Source organism: Nerophis lumbriciformis, linkage group LG02, assembly GCF_033978685.3.
Source record: "Nerophis lumbriciformis linkage group LG02, RoL_Nlum_v2.1, whole genome shotgun sequence".
Classification (NCBI taxonomy): Eukaryota; Metazoa; Chordata; class Actinopteri; order Syngnathiformes; family Syngnathidae; genus Nerophis; species Nerophis lumbriciformis.
The window spans coordinates 52,403,456-52,420,291 of record NC_084549.2 but is presented as its reverse complement, the minus strand read 5'-3'; the positions used below and the strand labels follow the sequence as shown (position 1 = coordinate 52,420,291).

Genomic DNA, 16,836 nt, shown 5'->3' with positions numbered 1-16,836 from the left:
CGCTTTTTTGATATTTTTTTTACTTTGGACAGCCCTGCACTGTATCTAAACAGTTACATAATTTTTAATAGTATTTGCTAGTAATGGCCTAAGCGGACAGTACATATTTTATAATAGTGCAAATACTTTCGAGACCGTGATTCAAAATTGATTCGTTATTTATGATTTTAAAAAATGTGCACTTGCCAGTCATTAACGCTAGAGCGAAGTAAAGCGCCACTTGTATGCTACGTAAGCTTCAAGTGCCGACAGTAATATTTGTATTTTCAGCATTTGTGACCGGCGAAGTCTACAAACTATATTTGGCCTAAATCCAACGGCTGTAAGCGTCATTTAAGAGGACACCTTGTCTATAAAATGAATGGACGGTTGATGATTTATGTATTTACAGTCGTATTCGATGAATGTCGCTATAGAAAAGAAGAGGTTCGTGTAAATGTAGGACGACACGTAAACGCAGCACGCCCGAAGCAAGGGGGCTGAACAACAATGGCGAGGCCTCGTCGCAAAAAAATTAGGTTTCAAGCCAAAACACATTGACAACTGGCGAAAGGGACTTCCTTCAGCCAAGAGTGCTTTATTCATCGTACTTTTCACTCCTTATCTATTGGACTCAACTTCCGGCGTCGCGACGTACTTCCGTGGACGTATAGAAGAAAAGGTCTGGTGAGTAGTGACGTCAAACTAAACTGCATCGTTTCTGTGGAGAGTATCTTGTATGTTTTATTTCACCACAACGATACAAACTACTTAATGTAAATGATGTATTCATCATTTGTGGAGATTTTTAGACTTGTCGTTGATTTACATGTTGTGGTTATAGTTTTATGTTAGTCTGGTCTGCAATGCCACATCACATGCAATGTCTTCTCATGAATAATGATTGACGTAGAGATACTGCTATGGTTACACTGGTAGCACAAGTTACTGCTTGTTGCCATGGTTACACAGGTAGCACTTGTTACTGCTTGTTGCTATAGTTACACAGCCACCCTTCTTACTAATCGTTGCACAGGTATAGGGATGTTGCTGGATTTTCAATGTAGAGTCCCTGGTAGTTATTTGAGTGGGTCGCTGGGAAAATTCAATGAGTCCCCAATTTTTTATGATGATTTTTATTTAATATTTAGAATACAATAAAAAAAAATCTGTCATCATGTCTTTTATAATGATTGTAATCAATAGGCAAAATTCCAAAAAAGTGCAGTTTCCCTTTAAAAGCAAGAACAGGCAAAGTGCTGATGAAAATAAATTCAAATTCTTTATATAAATAAAGAAGAGTAATAATCGCACCAATAACAACAAAACATAATTACTTTGCAAACCGAGCCAGATATTCATGTTTGGTTTTACTCGCTGTGTTTCTCTTCCTGTTGCTCGGCAGTGGTCGCACAGTCATGTGCCTCTTCGTTCCAGTCCGGAAACACACGAGCCAGGATGTCACCAACTATCATTGGCAAATTAATCTTTCAGCGACACATTTTATTAATGATTTTTGTCAACATCATCAATGAATGTTTGCATGCCTACAACTTTAGTTACTGTGATGTTAAACACAATGTATTGTTTTTGATGGAGAAACTGAGGTGCGTCACTGGGATGCAAGGAGAGTGAGTTGACTGCGTCCTTTCAGATAATTATGCGTCAGGGACACAGGACGCGTACTTAGCAACATCAAACCAGGTACCACTTCTTACACCGAAACTTACATACACCAAAATTAACAGTAGTATCCAGACCAAAAAACAACGAAAGTTTTCTTTGCCTCATTTTGTTGATAAATGAATGCAGACTCAGTAACCTAAAACATGTTGTTTACGGTGATACTGTACATTCTTGCAAGTAATGTAGTGTCCCGACAGAAGCTCTTAGAAACAATCTTTTTTAACTCTATTGTTGACCTCAACGGGCAGCACGGTGGTAGAGGGGTTAGTGCGTCTGCCTCACAATACGAAGGTCCTGTGTTCGATCCTGCGCTCGGGATCTTTTTGTGTGGAGTTTGCATGTCCTCCCCGTGACTGCGTCGGTTCCCTCCGGGTACTCCGGCTTCCTCCCACTTCCAAAGACATGCACCTGAGGATAGGTTGATTGGCAACACTAAATTGACCCTAGTGTGTGAATGTGAGTGTGAATGTTGTCTGTCTATCTGTGTTGGCCCTGCGATGAGGTGGCGACTTGTCCAGGGTGTACCCCGCCTTTTGCCCGATTGTAGCTGAAATAGGCTCCAGAACCCCCGCGACCCCGAAGGGAATAAGCGGTAGAAAATGAATGGATGTTGACCTCAACATGCCAACCGCAGCTTTCATAACATCACTAGAACTGCAATGCTAGGATAGCTAGTAGCCACAACAACAACAACTACAACAACACTACACTTCTTCTTTATGCACCTATGATGGTTACGGCCCGTAAAGTTGCATTCACAAACTCCCGGAATTATGAGCGTCAACATTACAACATTTAAGTAATTTTTTGCATGTTCTCTATGCTATGTATTTCTGCACTAATTATGACAATTTGTTGTAAATTGTATTTTTATTTTGGAATGTATCACTTAGTTATAATGTCATTGCTATATTGTGTATGGAGACACATAATTCGCCGCTAGCCGCTTGTCATCTGAAGGTACAAAAATAAACACAGTTTCAGCCAGAGAGGATCAGCAGTTATGACCAACATTCTTAATTTCCTTTCGGGGATTATTAAAGTATTTCTGATTTTGATTCTGATTCTGATTCTCATTAATCGGCAAAAGTGATCACATACAGTACTTTTTAACCAAAATTGGCCTATACAGGCCTATCGACTGACACATCCATACTTGTCATTGTGAAAAATATAGACATTAGTAAAACAAACATGTTATTATAAATCACTAATGGTAACATAAACTAGCCATTGGTGTTCTTGGTCTATTTTTTTAAAAATTAAAAATGTTACTTTGAGTAAACAGAAAAAAAAAGCTTTGTCCTTTCAGCCCTTTTTTAAAATCATAGCATATATATATTTTTTTGCATTCATGCCATTGCAGGACCTTTCTAGATGCCATTCTGTCCGATAAACACCGATGGATGTAGCCCGGGGAAGATGCATGCTGCAGAAAATAAACCAGGGAAAACCCTGAACCGAAAGACAGAAGCCAATACGAGGGATGAGAAAGCCAAACAATGGGAGAAAGTGCTGACACGTAGAAATGTTACAATGGCACCGACTTCCAGGTGTCTGAATGACAGGTGCTATGTGATCAGAAAGCCTCTGTTCTCCATCGAACAACCATCCATTTTAAAGAAGACCCATCAAAATAAGCACACACAGAAGGCAAGTATTCTGTCTTTGTTGTTTTTAATTTTCTTAATTTCTTATAAATAAAGATCAAACATATTTTCAAAGTAAAAAAATACTATGTCAGTATTCCACTGCACAGTAAATTTGTGCAGGTACTTTCTTTCTTTTTAGGGATCTTAAGAATTACCAATACAACCAATACAAATAGTTTTAATATCCCAAATTAAAAGTATAAGAATAACAAACATGGGCTGCCAAGTCCAGCCTTAACTTGCTTACAGGAAAAATAGATTGATAAAACATGTCTAAAAATGTTATTTTCAAACGGGAATCATTTAAACAAAACCAAATGTTATTTCAGCCAGCCAGGCGACTAAATGCAAAAGCAAATCCTCTCAAAGGACATACTATTAATGAAGCTTGTTATAAAAGTTGTATATTACTACACGGAACTACAAAAGTATATACATACAGACGTTTTCTAATAGAAAGTAGTGTATAGTTCGAACTTAAATCAGTCAGTAGATTCGATATGGAAGCGCTAAAAATTCTATTATGGCTGGTGAGGAGAAGACTCGATAGGGAGAAGACTCAGTTAAAGAGGAGGCACATAAATAGGACAGCCCACAAAACGGCGCATTCTGAAGCGACGGTCAGAAAGTGGCTGAAAGATAGTCTCTAAAACATAATCTATGCAAAATTGTGACCAAAAAAACAACATTACATGTTATGTAGCTCACAAGGAAGTGTTTAAATGTAGAAAAACATATAATATGACCCCAGTGGAGAATGCTTTGCAGTCAGAATTTTTTTTCACTCAAGCAAATAGGAGAGTAGGGTCTTTAGCTCAGTTGGAAATTAAAGTGCAATAGGGAATTGCACGTAGTCACGATAAAGTGCAACAAATGATTACAAATAGCCAATAAACATGGTAAATAACTGTAAAATATTGTAAAGAACTAAGATTGTGTAAAAAAGTATAAACATTTGCAAATTGTTTAGCACATGGCATTTTTAATACAACACACAATTGATTATTACATCATTAATTAAAATAAGTGAAGTAAAGTGCTAAGGTGTCTGATTTTAAATGACCTTTATTGGCTTATATATTTATCGTCTTAAGTTGTATGTTACACTTCGTTGGGATCATGATTGGCCCCTTGATTGGACATTAGCAACTCCTTTAGGTGAAATTTGTATGTAGCAAAACTGTTCAAATCTCTAATAGTGGTTGGCAAAGTATTTCAAAAGTTTCTGCCTCTGTAAGAGAGAGCATTTTGTCCAAAAGTAGTTTTTCTCTCTTGTATGTTGCAGACGCAGTCCACCCTAGATGTGACCCTAGTGGCCCAGGATAGTAAATAACTGTGTACTCATCATTAAACATTAAATTCATTAAAATGTTGTATTGCTGGCTAAGTAGTTTCATGGTTTGTATTTTATACCCTTACTGTACCGGTAATTAACCGTAATGTGACCTTAATACCAAGGTACATGCCAAACCATAAGGATGCTGTACCATTACAGCCCTAGTTTTTTATTTCTAAGCTCACTGCTTGACATTATGTTTGACCGGAAGTTATTAAATTGGGCTTCATACCTGAAATGTGATTTTTTTTCTGTATTCTATTTTGCCCTAGGAGAAATATGCATGTATAGGTGACAAGAAAATGGATGAAGATCAGCATTCCACCAACACGAATTACCAGACTATGTCAGGAGAGGACCCAGTGAGCTACAGCTTCTGTCCCAGCAATACCTCAGATTATTCAACCTTGAAAGCAGCGTGCGGCTCACCGCTGGCTATCTCAGAGCTCAGAGGCTGCACTGAACACGAAGAACCTTACTCTTCTCCACCTATTTTCCCTAGAAGAAGACCAATTAAGTGCAGCTTCTCCAGCTCCTTCCTTGAGTTTCAGAAAATGGAGCGTCCTCTAATGCCGCAAATGGCGTCTACTGGTCACAACCCCACCTACACACCACGCTCTATGTCTTACTCCAACAGAGGCCACACAGAGCTCAAAAGACCTTCTTCAGAAGTGTGGTCAAGTAGACAAGATATGTCCTTATATGAAGCAAACTATTGGGACTGTGCTATCCCTAAGTCTGTTCACCCAATCTCAAATAGGCAGACTGCAGACTGGAATCCAAACAGGGAGTACCAAGCCCTCCTCGACTACACCTACCCTCTCAGGCCTGGACAGGTGGACAGTGAGTGGGATAACTTTGACTGCCACAGAGGTTCTCTCCAACAAACAGACCTGAACTTGCAGGATTCTGGAATTGAACTGGACAACTGTTGTAGCTTTACCAGCCTGTCTGGATTGAACTTAAGCCCAAGCAGCAACATACAAACAAAAATGTTGGAGACGCTGAGTGGTGATCAGAAAATCAGTTCCTCAGATCTGCACTCATTTACGCAATCTGCTGGGGTGTCTTTGGACAGTTTGGACTTTGGTACGAGCAAAGACGTAGTGAATTGTCACCAGGATGGAGGCCAGCTTCAATATTCACAACCCTCATCCACCAGTGCTTTAATCCGTACAAGTGTTCTTCCTCAGTCCAAATGTGTTGGTGGGCACTGTTTGGACTTTGGTACAGGCAAAGACGTAGTGAATTGTCACCAGGATGGAGTCCAGCTTCAATATTCACAACCCTCATCCTCCAGTGCTTTCATCCGTACAACAAGTGTTCTTCCTCAGTCCAAATGTGTTAGTGGGGACTTAGACAATGAGTTCTGGTGTCTGCCAGATCAGCTACAGGAGCCGCAGTTCCTCTCCAGACAGGTCAGTAAAGGCTCAGTTTCACCAAGCACTCCAGTTTGATATGAATTTTCTGTTTCTGTTGTCAGAAGTTTTGAAAGACACCAAACCAGGTGATTTACCTTTTGGAACAATTCTCTCACTTCTTAAGCAGTGTGTGAATTTATTCCAGCGACTTTTACCGGTACTGTGTTTTAAGCAACTACAGTGGAACATGTTTTGGTTGACGTCCCTCGGACAGGTGGACTCCCGTTTACATAAGCAGACTTGATGAGTTGATTGACATAACACGCCAGCAGTACAGAGTAACTCACTAGTCAGTACACTAAGCCTTCTCCCTGTATTTAAATTACTTAAACAGAACAGTGGTAGGTAGGGAAAACCTGCCATAATTTCCGGACTACAAGTCTCCAATGTTTTCCCACACTTTGAACCCTGCAGGTTATACAATTATGCAGCTAATTTATAGATTTTTTTCTGGGTTCACGAGCTGAGATGACTGGTATGCTATATCACATGCCGTGTTACAGGCACTGTCTTTTGTTAAATTTGTGAATAAACACAAGTGCGTGCGTAAATATTTTGTGTTATAGATGTATTCACAGCTTATACAGTATATGTACAAATTTAAATGCACAACAAATTAAGTGGGTGCAGCTTAGATTTAGGTGCGCTCTATAGTTAGTCAATTACGGTATTACTTATTAAACATCTGCAATGGACGTACACTGTCTTTAAGTTGAAGTGGAGTGGTAATTGTTTTGTTTTTTGCTACAATAACCAGTGGTCACAGTAATATAAGTTAAACCTACGACGTAGTAAATTGAATGATGCGGACACGTTTGTTTCTGGATGCTTTCTAATACGCTTCTGACTTGCAGACTTTATTTGTGTAAGCAATATGCAGCTACAGTATAATTATTTGATGCTTGTTTATATTGACAAATGTGCTGTTTAGACTGCAATATTGTTCAATTAAGGACACTTATCACGTAAATGTCTAGTTTGTGTGTTATTGTGTGCTTACTTGTTGTGTAGTGGTTAGCTTCTAGTAGCTTTTAACCTACCATGTATACCTTTTGTAAAGGATTTGACAAGAAAAGACCAACCGTGTGAGTTTATTGGAGGACATTTCGATGTTACCTGGCCGTCCAGCTTTGCACAAATAGACACGCTGCACGACTGCCTGTATCGGAGCTTATATCGGACATTTGCATGCATGCAGATATATTCCGATACTTGTTTTTTGCTGATATTGGTCTGATAGCGGCTCGGGACACCCCTTATTAGTCCTTCAGTAGCCATCGAGCAAATCTTTTCGTTTGTATACTTGGCCTGCTTGAGACCAATTATATAAGAAAGCATTCTCATGCGGTTTTGTGTGACACACTTTGGTTCGCTTTGTTTTTTGTACAAGGTAAAAAGAAACTCAACCAAGCAGCCCAGTAGACATACTGCATTTGGTGGTTTAGTCCTTTAGTGTAAGGAAAACAAAGTACACCTTGTTACACACATCTGACTTCTGCGCCTGCCAACAAGGCTTTCCACATCAAGAACTAGACCACGTTTTGTATTGGGATTAAATACTTATAAACCCCACTCTATATTTATTATTTCCATATTTTCGAATTATTCTTATACTGTAACTGTTGCCTTTTAAAGGTAAAGGACTTGACAGCCAGGCTTGGTGTTCCTGTCACAGCCAGCTGGGGGTCTTTGCAGTCAGACACAGCTTCCATCTTCAACACATTAAAGCTACCTGTGAAGAATTCGGTCAAAGAGGTAGAAGAAAGCAATAAGAATGTGAACGTAGATGAAAGGAGTGTGACTGAATCAGGTACTCACAGAACAATAGTGTTGATTATGCTACCTAGTTTAGCATTACTGCTGTCAGCTAACAACAGTGACTGTATGGCAGTGAGAAGTTCCAGGCCGTGGATAGAGTCTGATGGAGGAGGACTGACCCACGGCAGTATCCAGGATGTGGAAAACTTGGTAGAGCAACTGTGTGGTCTCACTCTGAGTGACACTCAGAGGACCATGCTGGTGGAACAGGACCATAATCCTTCTTTAATACAACAGATATATGTAAGTATAGACATGTTTGGGAGGTTTGGGTCAGGGGACTGTTTGTATCAAGTTGTTGTTTTTCCCCAGCCTTAAAGCCTGTTGAATGCAGGAACAAGATACTTCTAACTAAGTTAAACCAACTAACTAAGTTGCGTAACTGTGCCAGTTTTCACATACTTTCTAGATGTGCTAAAAATAGCGGCCGCAAAACAGTTTTAGTCTTAAAAAATCACAATGTGAGTGCATTGTATATTTGCATCTCTTCCTCCGAGTATTGTGTTCTGATAATCACCATACTGTATATTCTGCATATACATGAAAACAAACGGATAAATGGGTTGCGCTCAATATTTTGCTCATTTCCAGTAAGATACGTAATCCTCTGCAAACAAGCTTAGTAGATCAGCTTTGTATGATTATTGATTGATTTATTTACTTACTGTATTCTGTTGTTTGGGATACAGGTTGAGTACAGGAAGTGAACAAATATGTTAGTGATTTCTGGCAAACAAAAATAATCTTTGCTTCTTCCTACTCCTTTTCAGTGAAATTGTTAATATGTGATGTACCACATTGTATGCATGCTCGAAATAAACGAATACCATAACCATAACTATATCACACACTGGAGAAACTCTATTTTTCCGAGTATATATTTGTAATTTCTCGACAAAATGTCCAAACAAACTTTAAACAAGTCACAATCCCCTGAATAGTATTTTTTGTGAGACATAAGAACTTGTTTTTCGGCAGTAGATTTTCTGAGGAAGAAATACTAACTACTTTTGAGCATCATAAGTTTTGTTATGAGACACAAAATTTCACAAAACGAGTATAACTACTATTGAGTTTTAACTGTTGATTTCAAGATCACTTTCAAGTTTTTAAAGCTTTAAATGTCTTATTTCAAGAAATCCTACCGAGACAATTTTGATTTGTTCCATTGGCAGATTCTTTTGCTCTTTACAAGCAAAATGCCTTGGTTTCTTTTCTCTAACTCTTTTTAAGAGGGGCATTTTTTCCAGTGCACTAGTATCAAGCCAATACTGTCACTACCCTTGGTATCCCTTTGCCTTCTCCGACTATACAGTATCTCACAAAAGTGAGTACAGCCTTCACATTTCATCCACCCTTTTATTACTGTACTGTATATCTTCTGAAGAGGTGAGACTATTTATCACAAATTTTTCCTTGAGAAAATCTGAGGTTTGTCGACATAAACGTATTCTCGCTGTATTGTAAGGTGCCAGCGATGAAACTGTGTGTTTTTTAGATCTTCTCCTCGCTCTTAGAGCAGCATGTCTGCTGGCTCTACATGCTTTCTGACAAGATGGACGTGTTGGCTGCACCCACTGACGACGTGAAGAGGTTACTTGCTGAATACCAGGTACAGTATCATGCTCAATATTATTATAGTTATCATGTCAAATGTCAGTTATCATTTCCAATATCAGTTATCATGTCAAATATCCATCCATCCATTTTCTACCGCTTGTCCCTTTTGGGGTCGCGGGGGGTACTGGAGCCTATCTCAGCTTCATTCGGGCGGAAGGCGGGGTACACCCTGGACAAGTCGCCACCTCATCACAGGGCCAACACAGATAGACAGACAACATTCACACCCACATTCACACACTAGGGCCAATTTAGTGTTGCCAATCAGCCTATCCCCGGGTGCATGTCTTTGGAGGAGGGAAGAAGCCGGAGTACCAGGAGGGAACCCACGCAGTCACGGGGAGAACATGCAAACTCCACACAGAAATATCCCGAGCCCGGGATTGAACTCAGGACTACTCAGGACCTTCGTATTGTGAGGCACATGCACTAACCCCTGTTCCACCGTGCTGCCATGTCAAATATCAGTTATTTCAAATATTAACATAGATGTCATGCCAAACATCAATTATCATGTATAATACTGTATCAGTTATACTTTCTAATATCAGTTATCATGTCCAATATCAGTTATCATCTCAAATATTATTACAGTTGACATGTCATAAATCAGTTATTAGGGCTGTGAATCTCTGGGCACCGCACGATTCGATTCGATTTTGGGGGGTAATGATTCGATTCAAAACGATTCGATTCAAAATCCATACTTTTTAATAACATTGAGTGCCATTTCTATGATAAGCTACATTCCTTCATAAAATAGATAAACAGCTCTGTAAGTGCCGCTGTAACACCACATTCACCGCTAATACTCATACTTGCCAACCCTCCCGAGAGAGTCCCGAATTTCAGTGCCCCTTCCAAAAAATCTCCCGGGGCAACCATTCTCCCGAATTTCTCCCGATTTCCATCCGGACAACATTATTGGGGGCGTGCCTTAAAGGCACTGCCTTTAACGTCCTCTCCAACCTCTACAAAAAGCGTGCCGGCCCAGTCACATAATATATGCGACTTTTACACACACATAAGTGAATGCAAGGCATACTTGGTCAACAGCCATACAGGTCACACTGAGGGTGGCCGTATAAACAACTTTAACACTGTTACAAATATGCGCCACACTGTGAACCCACACCAAACAAGAATGACAAACACATTTCGGGAGAACATCCGCACCGTAACACAACATAAACACAACAGAACAAATACCCAGAACCCCTTGCAGCACTAACTCTTCCGGGACGCTACAATATACACTCCCGCTACTACCAAACCCCGCCCCCGCCCACCAAGTTAATTTTGATAATTACCTCAGAAGGCTGCAAATAGAAAAGAGGCATTACATTTTTTATTTCAATTTTATTTAAAGTACCATTGATGTTTTTTCGTTTGTTTTTTGAAAGAAGATTTTGCACTATTAAGTTATATAAGCGTTGCTTGTTCCATATTCAGTGTTAAAGCAAATCAGTGTAGGAAACTGAGCAATAATTAACGTTTTATTCATGCACTTTCTCTTGCTACTTCAAGGCTTGAATGTTTGATTCATTCATTATTGTTATTTTATTTTCAAATTTATTATTAGCCTGTGGAAAAAGTTAATGTTGATATTTACCTCAGAAGGCTGCAAATAGAAAAGAGGCGTTCAATTTTTATTTAAATTTTATTTGATATGCCATTGATATTTTTTAATTAGTATTATTATTATTATTTGAAACTCGATTTTACATGTCACTATAAAGTTATATAAGCCTTGCTTGTTCAATATTCAATGCAAAACTTGTTTGGGTCCCTATTAAAAGGTTAATTTGTTCAACCTTGGCCCGCGGCTTTGTTCAATGTTAAATTTTGGCCCACTCTGTATTTGAGTTTGACACCCCTGATTTACGTGATCAGCTGTCATATCTAATGTGATGGTTTTGTTATCATTTCAGCAAGAGGTGAGCATTCATCAGCCGCTGATATCTCGTGTTCTGCACACAGGTGAGCAGCTCCTCAGCTCCATGGAGGCCACCTGTCCAGGTAAGCCTCTTCCTCCTGATCATTATGACATGTTCACCATCGAGTCACACGTTGTGTTCTTCAGTTTTAGGAAACACTTTGATGTTAATCCAGAAGCATTTTGGAGCCTTGAAGGACCAAATTGAACTTTTTTTACCCTCCAAGCGATCCAACAAGGACGATCTGACTCAACGCAGCGATACAGCCTAGCGGCACCAACGCAACAATACACGGCGCTCTTCAGGGATTCCCCTACTTTTTCAAAACATACAAAGTCAACAAAAAAGAAGCACTTAGTCTGTGTAGAGGAAGTAAGCAGATGATGGAAAACAACTGTAGGATGAAGAAGAAGATAATTTTGTGTCTATTCCTGCACACACAAATTAAGTAGCTCGAACAAAGATGGTGTAAAAGTGGCAAACCGGTCTCATTGCCTTTGAAAAGATCAGATTCCAAATGGATTTAGACTACCTCCTGATGTGGTCCAAATCTCGTGCTAGAATATCAGATTTGAAGCACTATCGAGTAGCTTATCTGTTTCACCTGAGGGCAAGAACTCTGATTTGTGTAAACCGAGCCAGTGTTGCTGATACCAGCATTGATACTTTTACTTGACATTTTTCAAGATCCTTATTCATTTTGTAATTTTGCCTGAAATGTGTCAATTATGAGGCACACAAAATTGTTTGTATGAACAAAATACTGTCACGGATAAACAGCAAATCCATATAAATATTTGTTACAATTTCAAGACTTTATATACTCCAATAATCCTTTTTTTTTTGTTATTGTTTACTTGTGAAAAAGGAAGGTGACAAGCTAATTATTTAGCCTTTAGCCTTGTCGTCAAGCTAGCAATACAACCGCGCTTCCATCTGTTGTGGCTCCGCCTCCCTTTCTTCTAAAGCCGCGAGGTCGTCCTGCTCGCTTGTCTTTAATGTTGCGTTAACATACTTGCTTGCCTTACATTTACAATAATTCATTAACTTGTTACCTTGCTAAAAGTTTTGATGATTTTAACAAAGTTGAACATAGCCACTCAAGGTGCCGCCATCTTGCACCTATGTCACATTGCAACGTACAAAAATATGCTGCGCTATTATGCTGTTCCTTTAATACCTTATTATCACGTATTCATACATTACCGACCTGTGGTGAATAAAATGTTTTCTACAAAAAAGGCCTATTTTCTGAGAAAAAGGGCACCAACTGGCAGGATTTCCTACAAATAAAATTGTTGACCAGAAATTATGATTTTTTTTTTGACAATGCAGTGATTTCCGGAACTTCTACGGCAGAGAAATTTAACAGGTGGTCCGCAGAAGTATTCTAGGGGGTTTGTGATATTTTTAGTGGATTGGACTTTTTTTCCAATATATATTTTTATATTCCCCGTGATTTTTCCACAAATGTAAATGTATTTATATACACATTAACATTGATCCAACACACTGTAGTGTAGTTTATAAATGGCAGTGACATAGCCAATGTACATTGCAGCTAAAATGAGTGAATAATTAACAATATTATTATATTCAAGTCATCATTTCAAACAGATAACGACGGACCAGAAATTGCTCCATATTCTCTTCTGCTTGTCAGTGTTACCATATCTGAGTTATTGTGTAGAAATATGGGGAAATGACTACAAAAGTACACTTATTCACTGAGCATCTTACAAAAAATAAAGATCAGTTAGAATAATACATAATGAGTGATACATACAGTGATTAGAAATACATTGGAGGCAGTAACCCCGGTTGACATACAAACCCCGTTTCCATATGAGTTGGGAAATTGTGTTAGACGTAAATATAAACGGAATACAATGATTTGCAAATCCTTTTCAACCCATATTCAATTGAAAGCACTACAAAGACAAGATATTTGATGTTCAAACTCATAAACTTTTTTTTTTTTTGCAAATAATAATTAACTTAGAATTTCATGGCTGCAACACGTGCCAAAGTAGTTGGGAAAGGGCATGTTCACCACTGTGTTACATCACCTTTTCTTTTAACAATACTCAATAAACGATTGGGAACTGAGGAAACTAATTGTTGAAGCTTCTCAGGTGGAATTCTTTCCCATTCTTGTTTTATGTAGAGCTTCAGTCGTTCAACAGTTCGGGGTCTCCGCTGTCGTATTTTACGCTTCATAATGCGCCACACATTTTCGACGGGAGACAGGTCTGGACTGCAGGCGGGCCAGGAAAGTACCCGCACTCTTTTTTTACAAATCCACGCTGTTGTAAAACGTGCTGAATGTAGCTTGGCATTGTCTTGCTGAAATAAGCAGGGGCGTCTATAAAAAAGCTTAGATGGCAGCATATGTTGTTCCAAAACCTGTATGTACCGTTCAGCATTAATGGTGCCTTCACAGATGTGTAAGTTACCCATGCCTTGGGCACTAATGCACCCCCATACCATCACAGATGCTGGCTTTTGAACTTTGCGTCGATAACAGTCTGGATGGTTCGCTTCCCCTTTGGTCCGGATGACACAATGTTGAATATTTCCAAAAACAATTTGAAGTGTGGACTCGTCAGACCACAGAACACTTTTCCACTTTGCATGAGTCCATCTTAGATGATCTCGGGCCCAGAGAAGCCGGCGGCGTTTCTGGATGTTGTTGATAAATGGCTTTCGCTTTGCATAGTGGAGCTTTAACTTGCACTTACAGATGTAGCGACCAACTGTATTTAGTGACAGTGGTTTTCTCAAGTGTTCCTGAGCCCATGTGGTGATATTCTTTAGAGATTGATGTCGGTTTTTGATACAGTGCCGTCTGAGGGATCGAAGGTAATGGTCATTCAATGTTGGTTTCCGGCCATGCCGCTTTCGTGGAGTGATTTCTCCAGATTCTCTGAACCTTTTGATGATATTATGGACCGTAGATGTTGAAATCCCTAAATTTTTTGCAATTGCACTTTGAGAAACGTTCTTCTTAAACTGTTTGACTATTTGCTCACGCAGTTGTGGGCAAAGGAGTGTACCTCGCCCCATCCTTTCTTGTGAAAGACTGAGCATTTTTTGGGAAGCTGTTTTTATACCCAATCATGGCACCCACCTGTTCCCAATTAGCCTGCACACCTGTGGGATGTTCCAAGTAAGTGTTTGATGAGCATTTCTCAACTTTATCGGTATTTATTGCCACCTTTCCCAACTTCTTTGTCACGTGTTGCTGGCATCAAATTCTAAAGTTAATGATTATTTGCAACAAAAAAAAATGTTTATCAGTTTGAACATCAAATATGTTGTCTTTGTAGCATATTCAACTGAATATGGGTTGAAAATGATTTGCAAATCATTGTATTCCGTTTATATTTACATCTAACACAATTTCCCTACTCATATGGAAACGGGGTTTGTATTTCACACAATTTCTCCGTGATTGTTGGTCCAAAGCTAATGAAGATGTTGGCAAAATGAGGGCAATAATTGATTTTTATGGTCATTCTGTGTATTTTTTTTTTTAATTTTGCACCGTGTCCTGTGTTTAAGAGCCTTCTGGTCACGAAAAACACTACAGGAATGTAGCAGCAGAGTGCGTCAAATATGTTCGCAAAATTATACTCTGAAGAAATAAAAGCAAGTTTTATTGTAAGTTTATGAGCTGCAGTATGTTTCCAACTAAATATAGACATATTATTTAGTTGTTTTTTTTGTCAGAAACACACACGTCCTTGGGAGAAGTCATGGCGCCTGTTGTTTATATGACCACATCTTCACTCTGCACCTGTTCAGAGTCACATATAGAGAGAGTATGGACATTCCGGTTTCAAGCAATCTCCTTAATTGATTGGTCAAAAGGCACTCGTGTGATTGCAGGGCGCCATGTTACATACTAGTTTGAACCCGCAGCTAAGCCACACTGAATTTCCTCGTTATACATTTCTTTTAATTGAAGAGTGTTTGCCATGTAAATATGCCCTGTTGTGCGGCATGCAGATGAGCCACTAACAAAAAAATGTGTCAAGCAGTTGAATAGGTTTCCTGCAACACAGAAAGGAGAAAAATATGGCAAGTGAAGGTTCGCCGTGAAGGCTGGAGAGCCTAATGCTGACTTAATTCACACGATGGTCAAGCAGCTCGAGCGTAGCATTAAAACAAGTGAGTATAGAGTTTGAGCAAAAAATCCCCTATTGCTGTGCTGGGTGTCGTTCAAATAGAGATATAGGAAATAGCTTTCATAGAGTCCTGAAAGAAGTGGTTCATAGAGGTAATAAAGTCAGGGGGGAAACAAAAGTGGCTCTTAAAAATATCACTTTCATCATCTTATGGAATACAATCTGACCATGCTTGTGTCTGCAGGGATCACTTTGTAAAATGTTTGTTTGAACATTAGATTTTTTGAGAAACTTTCTGTGGTGCAATCAACTTCATTCCCGACTAGTTAGTAGTGTTTGAGAGCAGACCTAAAAATAAGAAAAGGACAAGAGATCGCATTAGTTTGTGTTCTTTTGTGGGTGCTATGCCTAAATATAACTACGAAGACCTGGTTGTGCAAATAAACTAACATCATGTTAAATCCTAGTAATAAATATTTTATCGTTGGTCGAATACACCGTAATTTTTTTCTCGATGTTCATAACAGAAACTAAAAGCTTAGTTGTTGTTGTTGTGCAGGACATTATATCGTCTTTGGTGATATTTGTTAGCATCAAGAAAATATTAATTGATAAACTAGATGACTAAATCTCTTGTAGGCTCAACAGCATATACTTAATCTAAACATCGCTAGCAAACATTGCTGACCAACAGGGACATTTATAGCTAAATAATGACACAAAATATGAACTTCACACCATAAAAACAACTGCAGACATGAATTGTAGATGAGACTAATATTTGTAGCAGGAAATCACCTGCAAACAAACGTACCCTTTTTCTGATTAGTGCCACGATCACAGCAGCATGGCACTCGTTATGTCAATCAAATACGTTACTTAGTGATGCACGAATAAGTCAAACTTTGTATTTCACGGATTAATGCTTACTTTGTGGAGCCCTCAGATGTAAAGACATGATGTGCCTCAAATATTTTCTTCTCTCAATACTGTGAGTGTCAAATGAAGTCAGGTTGGAGCGAGCAGTAACATCGATAAATGGTTGAAATCTTAAAAAAAATATTTTTCCTAAGAGTGTAAAAATCCACTCTATCCCATTTCAACTATTTTTTCCATGATCGCTTTTGTATTTGTCTCTAAACCTTTCAAAAATACACCAAAATCTGCAGCGATTGAGGTAAATAAACAGCAGCCTAATTGGGCTCTAGACCAATGTTTTTCAACCTTTTTTGAGCCAAGTCACATTTTATGCGTTGA

At 38.9% G+C, this 16,836-nt stretch overlaps 1 protein-coding gene across 8 annotated transcripts; it reads left to right on the top strand.

Moving 5' to 3' along the window:
* Positions 1 to 457: 457 nt before the first annotated feature.
* Positions 458 to 13,386, top strand: cep68 (centrosomal protein 68). 8 transcript variants are annotated; one of them, XM_061964438.2, is made up of 9 exons: positions 458 to 666; positions 1,385 to 1,456; positions 3,032 to 3,318; positions 4,926 to 6,071; positions 7,710 to 7,884; positions 7,966 to 8,135; positions 9,391 to 9,504; positions 11,493 to 11,531; positions 11,596 to 13,386. In XM_061964438.2, the coding sequence occupies exons 3-9, from the start codon at positions 3,043 to 3,045 to the stop codon at positions 11,599 to 11,601; spliced, it is 1,926 nt and encodes a 641-aa protein (XP_061820422.2). In that variant the 5' UTR covers positions 458 to 666; positions 1,385 to 1,456; positions 3,032 to 3,042; the 3' UTR covers positions 11,602 to 13,386. The 8 variants fall into 8 exon arrangements, with proteins under 8 accessions (XP_061820422.2, XP_061820413.1, XP_061820378.2 ...); XM_061964429.2 differs by lacking the exon at positions 11,493 to 11,531 and adding an exon at positions 11,444 to 11,492 and having other exon boundaries at positions 11,596 to 13,385; XM_061964394.2 differs by having other exon boundaries at positions 458 to 661; positions 11,444 to 11,531; positions 11,596 to 13,384.
* The last annotated feature ends 3,450 nt before the right edge of the window (positions 13,387 to 16,836 follow it).